Source organism: Bos mutus, chromosome 16, assembly GCF_027580195.1.
Source record: "Bos mutus isolate GX-2022 chromosome 16, NWIPB_WYAK_1.1, whole genome shotgun sequence".
NCBI lineage: Eukaryota > Metazoa > Chordata > Mammalia > Artiodactyla > Bovidae > Bos > Bos mutus.
Genome location: NC_091632.1, coordinates 74,088,902 through 74,106,121, shown reverse-complemented (window position 1 = coordinate 74,106,121; position 17,220 = coordinate 74,088,902). Strand labels below are relative to the sequence as shown.

The 17,220-nt window shown below is 35.7% G+C and overlaps 2 protein-coding genes across 2 annotated transcripts in view; one reads left to right on the top strand and one right to left on the bottom strand.

Moving 5' to 3' along the window:
- The window catches only part of CDC73 (cell division cycle 73), a 91,590-nt gene that overhangs the window by 28,691 nt on the left and 45,679 nt on the right, over nucleotides 1–17,220 (bottom strand). The window lies entirely within an intron of this gene.
- Nucleotides 9,543–17,080, top strand: B3GALT2 (beta-1,3-galactosyltransferase 2). The gene is made up of 2 exons (XM_005897398.3): nucleotides 9,543–10,120; nucleotides 14,535–17,080. The coding sequence occupies exon 2, from the start codon at nucleotides 14,659–14,661 to the stop codon at nucleotides 15,925–15,927; it is 1,269 nt and encodes a 422-aa protein (XP_005897460.1). The 5' UTR covers nucleotides 9,543–10,120; nucleotides 14,535–14,658; the 3' UTR covers nucleotides 15,928–17,080.

The window sequence follows — 17,220 nt, the reverse complement described above, 5'->3', positions numbered from 1 at the left end:
CACACACATGTAAAATGGGTCAGTTTAAGTACACAGAAAAGGAAGAAAAATGAAGAAAATGAGACAGGAAGAACAATAAGCACGCACATAGGCAGACCTCCTTCTGTCTACATATGACTAGAAGGCTGGCTAGTCCTGGGCTCAGTCTACAGAGAGTTCTCTGTGTTTAATAAATGGGAGTCAGCTAGTCATAAGCCTATAAGGAGTTAAGTCTAAAATTACAGATAATTGTGTCTCATGACTCATGGAGAAAACCCATCTGCAGAATGATGTAAAGAAGTTACCAGCATGCAAGAAGAGACATGGAATATAATATCCCTCTTGATACCTATCTAGTTCCAGTGGCCTGTAAGACCTCTTCTCCCACTAATCCTTGGAATCTTCTTGATTCCAAGAGTCACCAAAATCCCTCATCTCATTCTATGCAACCCACACACTTTTTTGTCTTACTTACTAGAGCAGAATCTGTTAACTACAACCAGGAGAGTTTTATCTAATTTTGTCTTCTCAAATTCACTGAAAATTTTGAGTTGTCAGTCACTATAGTACAACTTTGCTTAATTTTGGGTAAGTAAACACAAATCAGTTCAAACGCACACACACATATAGCCATGCCACTTCATAGGCTGTGAGCTCCTTGAAATGAAAACAGCAAAGACCTCTGCTAATCATATGGTTAGTTCACAGCCATTTCTAGGTCTCCATAACCAATACAAGAGCAGCTAAAAGCTCATAGTACTCTGATCTGCATTATTTTGTATAAGTCACTACATAAAGGACCTCAGAAACCATATAACCTAATTCTAGCACCCTTTAAAGATGAAGAAAAGAGAGGTAAAATAGCTTTTCAAAGGCTACACAGAGGTCTATCTGGCATATGTTAAGAAACTGAAATAGAAGGAAAACAAAGAATAAAAGAAACAAAATGAAGAAATAATAATTGGCAGTAATATGGAGCAGACTGACAACTCTGTCTTCTTAAAGATATTTGGACTAGGGGAAAAATGCTACTCAGCTGAGAGAAGAAAAGTATCAGCACAAAACAACTGAAAGAGCTGACGAGTTGTGCTAACTGGAGAGGAAAACCTGCTTTCTTTTAAAAAGTCAGAATCATTATAATTTCACCAAGACTTTAGGCATTCTGGAAAAGAAGTAACTGGCAAAAAGGGATGGGGGAAAGTGACAGAATCCTTATCTGCAAAACATAACACAACCAAACAAGGTAACTGTTTACAATCCCTCCTTGCTTTCTTTTAGCAAGTGAAGAGAGTCTAGGTATTGGGAGAAAGAACATTGGTATCTGCCACTGTTTAAGTAGAAAATAACACCATAATATAAAATATTGTAAGAAAAGATATTTGTAACAAGTATCAGTATGAAAAATATACTGTATTTAATTCTGGAAAATGCTGTTTATATAAAAATTAATAAGACACTGAAATTTCTTAATGAAAAAACATATGGACTATATATATGTACACACACACACAGAGATTCTAGGAGTTGATAATCTACCTCTTTGCTGTATTTATGAGACAAAAAGTAACATTTTTAAAAAGTAAATCAATATTAATTGTACAACTGCATGTTTTGTTTTTTTAAAAAGTAACTTATTCCCATGAAATCTGTATTTGATATTCAGAACTCACAAATATTAGGATTTTTTTTTTAAGCAGCTGAATTTTTTAAGTTCCAGAATGAGTCTTTAAGAAAATCATTTCAGAAAAACTAGGTACAAAAAGGGAACTGCAACTCTGAGCAAATCACAAAGAAGCTGAAAAGCATTAAAGGTTTCAGGAGCAAAAAACTTGACACAAATTTTAAGTACAACTTATTTTTTGTTTTTTTAGACTAGTCATAACCTGGAGTATACATATACAATGTTTGCTAACACAGAAAACAGTTGACACATTTCTAAAACCCAGTACGGTGTGTCTATATAGGCACACCTCACAGATACTGCCAGTTTGGCTCCATACAACTGCAATAAAGCTAGTATCTCAATCAAGTGCGCCACACAAACTTTTTTGGTTTCCCAGTGCATATAAAAGTTATCTTCATACTATACTGTAGTCTACACAACTATCTCTGCAAAATTGCAGGATACAAAATCAACACATAAACATCCACAGCATCTCTAGATACTACCAATCAGTAATTTAAAAAAGAAATTAAGAAAACAATTCCATTTGGAATAGCATTTAAAAATCAAATACTCAAGAATAAATTTAATCAAGAAATTAAAAAAAAAACTGTCCACTGAAAACTTCAGATTGATGCTGAAAGAAATTAAAGCCATAAACAAATGGAAAGACATCTATGTTCGTGGACTGCTAAGATTAATAGCATTAAGATTTCAAAATTACCCAATGCAATCTATAGATGCAATGTAATCCCTTTCAAAATCCCAAAGGTGTTTTTGCAGAAAGAAAAACTTATCCTAGAACTGATGTGGAATTTCAAGCAGCCCCAAAGAGCCAAACTAATTCTGAAAAAGAACAAAGTTGGAGGACTAAAACTTTCAGATTTTAAAACTTGTAGATAGAGTAATCAAAATACTGTAGCAGGGAATGAAGGCAGATCCACAGACTAACAGAATAAGATAGCCCAGAAATAAACTTTCACGTACATGGCAAACTGATTTTTGACACAGGAGCTAAGACCATGCAATGGGAAAGGATAGTCTTCAACAAACAGTGCTAGGAAAACTGGATATGCACATGCAAAAGAATGAAGCTGGACCACTACCTTGCATCATCTACAAAAATTATTAATAACTCAAAATGGGTCAGAAACCTAAATTTAGGAGACAGAACTTTAAAACAAATTTAAAAACCTACAGATAAAAAATCAGAGTAAAAGCTTCATGACATTAGATTTGACATTAGTTTCAAGAATATGTGAATGTGAAAGTAGTACTAAAAGGTACAGGAAAACAAAAGAGAAGCAGATAAACCTGACTTGATCAAAATTAAAAGCTTTCATGCATCAAAGGACACTAACAACAGAGAAGTCAATCCAAAGAATGGGAGAAAAGATTTGATAAGGAATTAATATCCCTGGCATTTGGCTAAAACATTATTCTGGACATGTCTATGAGGATGCGTCCGGGTGAGATGAATGTTTGAATCTGTAGACTGAGTAAGGCAGATTGCCCTCCCACTGCAGACGGGCCTCGTCCAATCCACTGAAGAACTGAAGACAACACAGAGGCAGAACAGAGGAGCGTTCCCCTCTGCCTGGCTGCGTCGAGGGGGCACACCAGGGGTTCTCCTGCCCTGGACGCAGACTGGAGCGCTTACACCATGCGTCCTCCAGTTCTCAGTCCTTCAGGCTCAGACAAGAACTGCACTAGCCCATCAGCTTCCCTGGGTCACCAGCTTGCCGAGAGCAAATCCTGGAACTTTTCAGTCTTCCTAACCACATGTGCCAATTCCTCACAATCAATCTATCTACCCTATTGATTCTTTCTCTGGAGAACCCAGACAAATACACCAATAAAAATTTTCAAAAGAGAGTGAGATATAATGCAAAACTCTTTTAAAGAGGCATTCTATCATACTGGGAAAATGTCAGGTTTTTAAAAATTATTTATCTGGAGATTAAAAAATTACATCCACATGAATGTAGTTCCTTAATCTACAAATAAATAATTTAGATAAAATGCCAATTAGAGCATCGCAACTGGAAACAAACCAAAGTGTGTGTTCCGATCTTTAACATCGAAGTCCATAATGAACAATTCTTTCTCACTGAGATTTAATAAAAGTTTTCTTTCTCACTTAAAGTCAGCAGAATTGTTTTTATAGTGGAAGAGGGACACAGGTAATGTAGAAGGTCCACAGGATCATTTGTGAATCTCATGGGTCCATGGACTAAAAACAAATACACTAATGTAACTCAAGACAGAGTAAATCAATGCAAAAAAACACTTGACTTGCAAGTCTCAAGCTCTAGGTTCTACCTTAATGTGGCTTTGCTACATTAAGAGCAAACCTTTGAGAAAAATCTCAACCTCTCAGGGTCTTAGTTACCTTGCCTGTAAAATGAGGAAACTAGATTTTTAGATGACCTCAAAGGTCCAATTCTACTCTGAAATTCCATTATTCTAATGTAAGTAATACTTTTTCACTAGGAACAATGCCATTACAGTACAACCTGAAGGGTCCAATTAAATGATTACATTTGAAGACAATTCAACGTGGGTTTCTTCAAACCTATACAGCTTAAAATTTTGCTCTATAGCTTGTAAATTGGCTCTTCTTTTGTTTCATGTGGATAAACAATACTCTGTTGCCCAGCTCTCTCTATCAAAGGTTACATGTTTGGAATTATATTAATTTGATTATTTTGGGAATCAAAGAATTACAGCTACGGGCCAGTAAGATGCCTGAAACAATTTAAAGGTGCGGACCTAGTAGGCTTCGCAACTCTATCAAACTCAACACATCCCCTTTAAGAATATTTTACACTGACCCCTCTAACCATTTAAAATGAAATGCACAGGCAACATGCTGCTGCTGCTAAGTCACATCAGTCGTGTCCAACTGTGTGTGACCCCATACATGGCAGCCCACCAGGCTCCCCTGTCCCTGGGATTCTCCAGGCAAGAACACTGGAGTGGGTTGCCATTTCCTTCTCCAACGCATGAAAGTGAAAAGTGAAAGTGAAGTCACTGAGTCTTGTCTGACTCTTAGCAACCCCATGGACTGTGGCCCACCAGGCTCCTCCGTCCATGGGATTTTCCAGGCAAGAGTGCTGGAGTGGGGTGCCACTGCCTTCTCCGAGTGTATTCCAATTATGTTTTAGGTTCGTTTAATAATAAAAATGGTCTAACACAGTGGCCCCAACCTTTTGGCACCAGGGACTGGTTTCACGGAAGACAATTTTTCCATAGACCCAAGGAGATGGGGTGTGAAGGATGATTCAAGCACATTACCTTTGTTGTGGACTTTCTGTCATTAATTACGTCAGCTCCACCCCCGACCATCAAGCATTAGATCCCAGAGACTGGGGACTGACTCTCTCTCTCTCTCTCTCTCTCTCTCTCACACACACACACACACACACACGGACATTTGGAAGTCCTGCAGCACACAGGACTAGTCTTTGTTGTTTTCAAAAACTGTCCCAACACACTACATTCCCTGGCCACATATACTAAATGCTCTTCATTTTTTTTGTCAGCCCAGAACACCTTCCCTCGTAAACTTCTAGAACATGTCCTAGGAAAGCAGTATCAAGCTCAATACCAACCTCACTGATAACCCCAGCTCTAACCTCTAAGATTATTCTGTGTGTGCCAAAAAAACAATTGAAAGATTCTAGTTGATTTATGCTGAAAAGAAAGAGCTGTGCTACTGAGAAACCAAAGCATATACAAGCAAAAAGGCATACTTTGTTTAACTGCACTGCATATACTGCACTTTAAAAAAAAAAAAAAAGTTCGAAGGTTTATGGCAACCTTATGTTGTCAGATCACGGTTAGCATTTTTTAATTAAAATATGTACATTGTTTTTTAGACAAAATGCTATTATTGCACAAAATGTACTGGGAACATAACTTTTCTATGCACTGGTAAACAAAAAATTCCTGTAACTCACTTACTACAGTAGCCTGGAATTGAACCCCAAATATCTCTGAGATATGCCTTTATTATTACAGTACTTTCCACATTACTGCTGATTTTAGATGCTTTGCTTTTTCTCTTAGGATCATTTAATATTTTGTGTGAATTAAAATAGACAAATGTCAAAGAGACATTTAAATTTAGTTCCGCTTTCAAGTCAAAAGAAATTCTTAAACATTATGAGTAACTGGAGCATAAGCTTATGAAAACTGAAGGCAAAATAGTAAGGCAGGCAAACACTGACACTTGTGGTCATTCTGAGATTGCTAATTTGCAACCAGCTAATTCCTGCTCTGTGAGTTCAAAGAAAAGTAAAACTGCTTTGTAAAACATCAATAAAAGTCAAAGGAAAATACCAAATTCTTAATAAACACAACCATTTTTTTTCAAAAAGGAAAACTACTACTATTAAATAGTCAAAAATATGCCATCTGTCCAAATCTTTTTATGTAATGAAAAAGATGTCATTTGATTTTAAGTCAAAGCAGTCTCTAGATAAACTCCAAGTAAACACTGCCATGCAAAACTGCTGATTATCTCAATAAAACTGAAGGTGTTACCTAACTAACTGGTTCAAATGGAATTTTTCAGTGTATTACGTTGGAAATTACATCTGCTCCACAACATTAAGATTTTTCTCCAGGAGTGGAAAAAGATAGCTAGTTTTTCAGGTGAAATAAATGGCTTGCATTCAGGGGCCTACTAGCCAGACTAAAGCATAAACAGGAATGGAGACCAATGAAGGGAAAACTGATTCATGTCTCCCAAGGCTGTTTGCTCATCACCCGCCCTGGTTGAAGTGCTATCTCCACATTCTTTTCTCCAGCATTCTTTTTACTAAGGACATTTAGTTGAATTTATATAGACACGTAGTATAATTCCATGAAATCACTTACCTTTCCTTTTACATACTGAACCAATCTATACCTGACTGATCATGTGATAATCACTCAAAAACTATTAACAATATGAATAAAAAAATTATTATTATTTCTGTACCGATTTAAGACTTAAAGAGTTAGGAGGCACAGCAAATTCTGTCTTTAAATTCTGGCTCCTTAAGGGATATTCTAGACATGCACGGGGAAACCCTAATATGAACCTGGATAATTCTGGCCATGATGCATATAGTAATATTCACCTATTTTCCCACCAGGGATGTGCTATAAAATTAAAAAGCAGACCTATGCAAGTAAAAATTACAAGACATTTATAACTATAAAACTTAACAAAATAGCTGCCAGTCTGCTGAGTCTGATAAAGAAATCTGTCACATTTAGTGAGAAAGTTTAACCACAGAATTCAGATTTTAAAAGAAACCAGACTGAAGGAAGAGATTCTACAATCTTGCTTGTCATAAGATTTTTACAGCTTCTCTTGGCTGGAAACATGCAGGTTGCTAGAAAAAGTCACTGAAGGAACTTTTATCTCATGACTGCTGTTTTTCTGTAAAGTTCCTAAGCTAGCTTAACTTAAACATAAGAAACAGAATGCAGTTGTACCTGAAAGTTCAAAGTAAATTCTGATTCGGCACACAGGTATCCTTTCATGAGCTTTCAGGAGTCTCCTTTGCTATATGAACACTTGCTCCTCTGCAAGCACAGTTGAGACAATAGTCTACTGGGAATTCAAGGGCTCCACCTAACACTACAGGGACGACTAAGCAGCAGCTTATCTACGGAGTTCTCTTAATAGTCAAGATCCATAAGAAATTCAGTGGGACAATCAAAAAAACAGCCAAAAATAACTGCTTTATCCTTCCTGGAGAAAGGGCAAGGATGCATCTAAACCATTTTTGTATCATTTATTAAGGTGTGCCAAATTGCAAACGCTGGCACACAGCAGTTGATCAGATACCTATCTATTGATCAAGTAAATAAAACAAAAATACAAACATCCATTTAAAATCCTATGAATGATCTCTGGGTATGCTGTGCTGGTGTGCTCAGTCACATCTGACTCCTTGAGACCCCATGGACTGTAGTCCATCAGGCTCCTCTGTCCATGGGATTTCCCAGGCAAGAATACTGGAGTGAGTTGCGATTTCCTTCTCCAGGGGATTTTTCCAGCCCAGAGACTGAACCCACACCTCCTGAATTAGTAGGCAGATTATTTACCACTGAGCCACCAGGGAAGCCCCATGCTGTACTAGTAACAGGAAAAAAATTCCCACAGTTCTCCAGCAGGGCCATGCAGCATAATGGTTGAGAACAACTTACTTTTGCTTTAATTCCCAGCTGGACTCTTTCTTATCACGAATCATCTGATAGTTGGGATAATTGTTTTATAACTCTAAACACTGGTTCTTCATCTTTAAAATGGGTATTACAATAATAAAACCTTATCCGAAAAAAAGTCATTTATATAACAGCTCAAGCAGGCTTGGCATGCAACATGAATTGAGTCACTGCTGCTACTAGCACAGTCAAATCCTATGTCAGGAATTATTGATAAATAGTGACCTAGTAAGATCTACTTATACTTTTATAAAATAAGTCATTTTAAGCTTATTTAAAGCTTATATTTATATTTATATTTAAGCTTAACCATCACTCTGCCACCTAAGTTTAATTAAAAACAGAGTGGTGAACATGTAATATGTGTGGACTCAGGGACTAAATGCCAAGAAACCTGGGTTTTAGTTCTATCCTTCACACTTTACCAGGAAAAGCCAAAGCTCCAGGCCTTAGGTTTCCCATCTATAAAACTCTTAATGTTCCAACTAACATTTCCAGGAAAATCACATACACCCCTTAAAAAAAGAAGTCTTAGGATTCCTAAAACTACAAAACACAATTCATCATTTGTACTAAAAAATATAACAAAAACAAAAAATTAAAAATATTGGAAGAAACATAAATCTGTATTTGAAACAACATACATTAGTAGGGAAAATAGGTGGGACCAAAAATATATGACCACAAATATATAGCTTAAGTTTCAAAATGGTAAATTTCTATGAGTTAATGTCCCTAAAATCTGAGGAAAACTGATAACTCAAGTTATTTTAATAAAGGACAATGCCCCAGTACTTGTAGAAAAAAAGCAGCAAGGTGCCCAACAGACTAAACATACAAAGAAATATTTCAGAGTGAGTATCTAGTGTTTATGGAAAACTTTGCTTGATGGCAAGTTACTAAACCATCCTGAAATATTAGGACAAATAAATACGATTACTATGATCTCACTACCCAAGAAGATCCTGTTTAACTATGCTTTATCTATTACATTATTTTGTTGAATTCCACCATACAAGTAATTTTAAAGAAAAATAAAAAATAAATGATGACATTAAAAATAAAGTTTTGCTGCCTTCAAGAACACTAGAAACTGCACGTAAAAAAAGAAGTGGCTGTATCAAATCATGTGTCAGTACAATAATTCATGGCAGCTGATTTATATAAACTCCAGAAAATAATGGAGAGGTGTCTAAGTTACTCATTAAAAATGGTCTATGGGTTGTAACTAGATATTAGTAAAACTAAAGTTAGAACAATTTGAGGGGAAAAAAAAATTCAAGGGAAGGAGTGCAATGAAAGGGTTAAATTACACCAAGTTACACACTAACGCTATATGGCTTGTGCCCGGTAAAATCATGCAGGTAACATGAAAACCAACATCTAACACCGAAAACATTTAGAAAATTTGTGCTTGAATGTAAAGTTAAAAAAAAGGGGAGGAGGGATAAGCTGAAAAAAATAAAATAACCATTCATTTCATAATCCTTCCATTGTTGTATTATTCACTTATCACTACACTTACATTGACTACGTATAATTTAACACAAAGAAGCAAAATCTCTAAGCTTCTCCCTACCTTGGGTTTTTAAGCAAAATGAATGCAAACAATCACGTGGGACTCAGCCAAGCAGTGACGTTAAATTCTGCTCTGTCAGAGAGAGCATCTGTCAAGCCCACATTTAAACTGCTGCCTGCCTGTGCAGCAGCTGAGGAACCGTGGATTTCATATTACAGACTAAAACCCCAGTGAAACGGCTCAGTCCTTCCTGCAGCTGCCAGGCAACGACGAGAGAGTTAAATCCTGCTCTTTTCCAATACCATCGAAGCACTCCATTCTAGCTCTGGCTGCTTTACATTGCAGCTCAGGGTTCTTACTAGAAATATGGATACTGAAAAGAGAATAGAGCACTGCATTGTCCGGCCAGGAAGACAGCAGATGTAAAAAGCTTCAATGCATCAACTGTCAGAAGAGTCGACAGTGCTCCAAACAGAACGAAACCACCACAGCTCTTTTGTTAAAGAGAAAATGAAAGGAAAGACCTCAGAAGATTAGCACCCATATGAACAAGGAAGGGTACTCGAAGACAAGCAGACAGATGGACACTTTGGACATGTGATAAGCAATCGCAGGAGGCAGACTGTTGGGGGAGGTGTGTGTGTTCGATAGCGTCTTTTTGCTGGAGCGATGGCGTGCCAAAAGTATCTTCAGTGGGCATAATCCTCGCCACATAAATGGCCTGACCAAGGAAGGTATGTCGATATCTTGTGTGTGATACTCATTTAAATGTCTGTTACCTTTTGATAGCCCAGGAGGCACTAATCTCTAATAAACAAGTTCATACATTTCACTGTCCTTGAAACTGTGAGAGGGTTTCTAAATATGATTTTAAAATTTGTCACTGTTTAGAAGACAAGCTGTCACTGCTTTATTCAAGTAAATATGTAGCTCGCAGTAATTATGGATTACAGAAAAGGCAAATAGTAACAAGCTGTGCTTAAAGGCTTCTCTGAAAAATGAAACTTAAAAAAAAAAAAATCTGAAACCCGCTAAAGAAAACACAGTAATCCTCTATCAAATTAGGTCAAGTTGAATCCTTATCCAGTAAATTAAAGGGCTCTCCTTAAAATGGCTATCAAAGGAGTCAATGCAGTAAAATTACACTAAATGGTATAAAAAAATGATCCTAATATTAAGAGCTTTTTCAGTCCTTTTAAAGCAAAATCTTAATATAGAGCAGGTTTTAGTAACAAAATCTTCCCTCCTACGTCCATCTCCCTAAATAAAAGTAACGAACACAACCTCTGAAGACCATCAACAAATTTTAAGTACCACTGAACTGTAAGATACTAAAAGGAAAGCATTTGTACAGGATCACAGAAGGCAGTGTGTGTTTATGCACAGCACACTACCACAGGAGATTTACATGTCCACGAATACAACTTCAAACAAAGAAATATAAATATTTGCTACTATTACCCCTATTGCTAAAAGCAAGACTTGACTTTAGGCAACAGACTGATTCTAAATGATCAAAATATAAGATTGGTTTGGGTGATCATTTTTAAAGTGAAACTCAAAAACACAATATGAAAATACTCTGATATAAAAATATCCATGTAACAGCAATACAAGGTCAAAAAATTCAACTTAAATGTAGCCACTATGCCAGGCTATATAAATATGTAATAGTGAACTATTGGCACAGTATGTGTGTGCAGGGCAAAAATGAAATCTACTATTTTAGTAACAATCCCAGAATAGCAGCTCATGGCTCAGGAACTCATGTATTTCTAAAATTTTTTACAGGTCCTCTAAGATTCTGATTTTTGCTCAACTTCACAGCACAACTCATTATTTAATAATCACAAAAGGCAAACATTTTTAAGACATATGTAAGCATTCTATTCTAAAATTAAGATTAAACAAGTCTATCAGGCCTATTATTATTACAGTTCAACATCAACTCTCACTCACAGCATTTAGTCCATTAAAGAATGAAATCAGACAGTATTAAATAAACAAAAAAACCTCAAGTCTCTTTTAGAGCCTTTATCTCTCAATGTTAAAGTCACCCATTAAACATTTTTATTAGCTAGCTATTTCAAAATAGGAGTGCAGAGTTTTTATTCAAGCACCCCTAAACTCTAGAACTGTTCCAACAGACTAAAAACATCAACACTTTTAAAAGCCAGATAATAAAATCAGTGCATGCGTGTGTGTGAGAGAGAGAGAGAAAGGGAACAACATTTTACAGTAACATCCTCTCCGTGAGCGTCAACCCATAAGATGTAAATACACATGAACAACTTAACAATATTATCATAAAAACCCATATAATATAAATCAAAGCTACTGCTACTCTGAAAATGTAAAAGTGCAAAGACTATTTAGAATATCAAAATATTTCAACTTTCTAGTTTTATTACCACTTCTTAAGAATTAATGTACAACAGGCAGTAACTGGAAAAGGATTTTATCATTTAATAGCAGGAAGAATCGTTACTTTAATTGTACTTTCTTTTTAACAAAACAATTATGATAAATACCTGAAAAACTTTTAATAAAGAATTTTTAAAGGTTAGACATATGCACTACATTTACCAACGAGAGAGTTTTCAAACGGGTATATATATATATTTCAAGTTTGAGCAGCTTAATATTTACAAACATACAAATATCATGAATTTAAATTAAGATGCATCTCCATTACATATTGCTACAAAATCACACAGGACCATAAACTACGGGTACTATGCCAGATTACAATATATAATTGGCTCTTTTCTGTAACACTGAAATACTTTAGAAACATCACTTCAGGCATATTTTCATAAAAATACAATTTACTAATATATTTACCTGCATTCATTTTTCAGTCCTTTATTCATTCAAATATCTGAACTTCTATTTATTGCTTCTTAAACCATCAAATTTACACTCTTGAAAGATCTAAATGATTAGACTTCAACCAGATTTCAAGCATTCTCTATCAACAGAAAGCTGATACATTTAATTTAGTTTTGGAATGTTTAAAATAGATTATCAAATAAACATTAAAAGCAAGTTTTGTTTCTTTTAAATTTATATTCATAACCCTCGAAGCTATTGGCCTCTTTATGGGGTAGAGGAAGAGTTATTATTATTTATCTAATATTTCATTTGAAAATAAAAGCTTAGTTTTCTCATCTCAGCAGAATGGCCAACTATAAGAAAAAAAGTGAGTTTCTAAATTAGAACACTCAGCTCTATTATTTTCACAACAGAGTTCACAACAGAACTGTTTTACTGGTACAGTGAAGTCTTGGTCTTCATCAGAGTAATGTGAAATTAAAATTCAAGTGAATAAATTCTAATAAATAAATAACTAGATTCTATGTTTCTAAAACCTGAAAACTTAAAAAAAAAAAAACATTGCTCCTATCTCACAAGATGATTAAATAATTTCTTATTTCTGAGAAAAATGATAACTTTTAAAAGTACATTTCATATACTAGAAATTATCAAAAGATGGTGCCTATACTATTATACTTTAGAAGTCCGTTCAAATTCCCACCTACTTGCTCCTCCTAGTGGCTGTTACTAGAATAGTAGTACTTTCATTCATACATGTGTCTAATACTTTCAACCAATATTTTCTAAATACTTCATATTATATAAGTGAATGTTATTCTAGTTATTCAATTTTATGAGGACTTCCATGTAAATGTCATTATTTCCCCCAAATAATTAAATTTCATATCAAAGTATATTTGGTATTAACCATAAACTTCTCAGTATCACAAGCTAGATAAACATTTTCACACACATATTTATATAAAATTTCTAATAAACAAATGCTTACAATAAATTTTTAATTGACCAGTTTTCCTTAAATAATTTTCACGATAAAAAGTTGAAAAAGTTAAAATTAAACATCAGTCCCCATTTCAAAAAGTTTTTATTCTCTTGTAATAGAATTCAAGCTATAGCTCACCTATCCTCTACCCCCACACCTTGATCCAGAAAAACTAAGAACTGAAAAAACACGAACAAATTTGTGCTATGCACTGAGAAACTTCGAATACCGGTTCTTAATACGTGGCATCATGAATCTCCTATATTGACAGCCCATAATTTTTGTCTTCTAAATGTAGGGCTCTAACTGTCAAGCAAGTCTAAGTGTCATGCAAGTCCTACAAATGTAATAAATTCTCCACATGCAAATTTAGAACACAGCATAACTCAAAAATCTTTTAAAATGCATTCTGTGAAATTTAAAATTTTAAACTGAGGATATAACAGTACCTAATGTCTGTATTTTGAAAAACTCGGAAGACCGTTCAAAGCAGTTCTTTGCTAATTCTAATATGGAGATTCAACTGAAGTACATGATAGTACTCTGTGAAGGCCACAGATAATTAGTTGCTGTATTTTAAAAATCAATCTTAAGTCTAAGTAAAGACAGTGATCTGAATGCCTCACATTTAAAGTGGAAGGTTAAAATAAGAAAAGGGTATTTGCAAATGTTCATCATTTATTACTGTCTTAAAATCTTGCACTGAAGTTACTGAACCCTGAAAATTAATTTTGACAGGTGCATCTTCTCATTGACTTTCTCCACACAGTAGGGGCCAATGGAAACATGCCAGGCAGTGTACTGTGACTAACAGAACTCTGCCATAATCAACCTTGCACCGTCTGTCCCACAACTGACACATGACCATTTTACAAAAAAGGCCGCTGACTGTGCACCATACCACCAATGGTATGTCAAATCAATTTTAATTAATGCCAATACATTTTCCATCTGCTCTTAGGCCTTTTTACACGGCCTCTCTCAGGAATCCAGCAGCGTTTCTCTCTCCTCCATGCACACAACTTTCAGTCTTTAACTTTAGTCAAAAGAATAAATGACCAGAGCTACGGAGATGATGAAATAAGTGGAAGAAAAATCCATCACCTATCTTAAAAGTGCTCACTGCACTCCAAAGGTATATTTTTAAAGAAATTAATCCTGTTCTCAGGACATTAGGTTGCCAAGGGAAGACAAATTATAAACTTTGTTCCTGGGCGATCATATTTTCACAGCTTAAAAATTCCCATCTGCCCTAATTTTATTAGTCTCTTTAAAGCAGTTCTGTGGTATTTAGCATTTTTGTAAACTTTTATGATTCATCTTTATAGAATGACTGCGAGGGAGACGACGTGACCGAATTAGAAAATGACTACCAAAGAACAGTACTGATTCAGGAGAAGGACACGTTCCCCAGCCACCAGGATCTCTCATCCATTACTGGGTATTTACAACATGCTTCAGTGGAGAAGGAGACACTGCTGCTTCGCAAAGATGAGCTGGAATGCCAAGAGGTCTCTGTTTCGGACCCATCTTATTGGTGTACTTTCTCTCGTGTTTCTTTTTGCTATGTTTTTGTTTTTCAATCATCATGACTGGCTGCCAGGCAGAGCTGGATTCAAAGAAAACCCTGTGACATACACTTTCCGTGGATTTCGTTCTACAAAAAGTGAGACAAACCACAGCTCTCTTCGGAACATTTGGAAAGAAACTGTCCCTCAGACCCTGAGGCCTCAAACAGCAACTGACCCCAACAACACGGATCTGTCACTGCAAGGAGTCACAGGGCTGGAGAACACGCTCGGTGCCAACGGAAGCATTTACAACGAGAAAGGTACTGGACACCCAAATGCTTACCATTTCAAATACATTATCAACGAACCCGAAAAGTGCCAGGAGAAAAGCCCCTTTTTAATACTACTAATCGCTGCGGAACCTGGACAAATAGAAGCTAGACGAGCTATTCGGCAAACTTGGGGCAATGAGAGTCTAGCACCTGGCATTCAAATCACACGGATTTTTCTTTTAGGCGTAAGTATTAAGTCAAGTGGCTACCTTCAACGTGCAATATTGGAAGAAAGCAGACAGTACCATGATATTATCCAACAGGAATACTTAGATACATACTATAATCTGACCATTAAAACACTCATGGGCATGAACTGGGTTGCAACATACTGTCCGCGTATTCCTTATGTAATGAAAACTGACAGTGACATGTTTGTCAATACAGAGTATTTAATACATAAGTTATTGAAGCCAGACCTGCCTCCTAGACATAACTATTTTACTGGTTACCTAATGAGGGGATATGCACCCAATCGAAACAAAGACAGCAAGTGGTACATGCCACCAGACCTCTACCCTAGTGAACGCTATCCTGTCTTCTGCTCTGGGACTGGTTATGTTTTTTCTGGAGATCTGGCAGAGAAGATATTTAAAGTTTCTTTAAGTATCCGTCGTTTGCACTTGGAAGATGTATATGTGGGGATCTGTCTTGCCAAGTTGAGGATTGATCCTGTGCCCCCTCCCAATGAGTTTGTGTTCAATCACTGGCGAGTTTCTTACTCAAGCTGTAAATACAGCCACCTAATTACCTCTCATCAGTTCCAGCCTAGTGAACTGATAAAATACTGGAACCATTTACAACAAAATAAGCACAATGCTTGTGCCAATGCAGCAAAAGAAAAGGCAGGCAGATATCGCCACCGTAAACTACATTAGAAAAGACAACATTTTTTTTCCCCCCAAAACATGCAACCTGTAAAATATTGCTAAAAGCATGTGTAGTTAAAATGATTATGATTACATCCATAGGACAAGTTTTAGTTAAAACTCATCATATAAAGGAATCCAAAAATATATTTTTTAATTTCTGAAGAAGGTAATTCTTAAAAATACATTATATAACAAAAAAGTATCCCAAAACAACCTATTAAAAAATCTACCTAAAAAATCCACATGGGGGATTCTGTGTATTAACACGCAATAACAGGCATGCATACATCAATGGTTCGAATCTTATGTTAGGGGCCAAGAGGATGTATCTGCATGTTTTCCAAGTAAATTTTAATTTAAGAAATGGAGATGGTCAAAAGACTCTTCATTTTAGATTTAGTTTTCCATTTCAATATATGTAAATAAAACATTACTGTCAATTTTAAGTAAACTTCATAATTGTGCAAAGGACAAATTTTCTGACCTATTCTAGGGTTCTAAAAACCATATTCCATGCAATAAGATTTAATTGAGATATTCCATAAACATAAAGTTCAGAGGTTTCAGCAATGAAGCTCTCATCTAAGTATTCACTTTTTAAAAACAACTGATATGTTCATTTTCTTTTATCAGTACTCACATTTATTGGGGGAAATTATTTTGACATGATGTGATAAAATGTGAAAAATCAATGTGTCTCAGGCTCAAGTTTTTATAAAAAAAAAAAAATTAAATGTTCAAAACAGAAAATTTGTTTTCTCATTGGTGTTCAGGGCCAAGCTAGTATTTCACTGATTTCCTCAATCAGCTAGTTACTCCACTCTCAAGGAGCATCACCACTTAACTTCAAGCATATCTGAAAAAAATCTATCATTCTCCTCTAACTGAAGCAACTGCTGGTTACTTACAGGCACAAACAGGATGCACTGCTGAAAACAGATAAAGGATAAAGAGTGCAGCAGCAGTTTCATTTAATACATTTTAAGATGCATGTCTGCCAAACCACAACATATAGGAAGTTTATTTCCTGACAGCAAGTGTACACATGGCGATACTTCATCACTTTATGGCACCTACTTCGTTCTCTGAGTGCCAAGTTTACAAACTGCCTGCAGTTTTTAATTTGGTGGGTGACAAATATCCTGTTCCACCGATTAAACACTTTCGGGGAGGGATGGGGGAAAAACTACAAATGTTTGATGAACACTTGATTCTAGGATGAACAATGTATACAATGCACTTTTACCAAGTTTTTAATAAAAAGGGTAAACAAAAAACCTTCACTGAGTGTTATGGTCC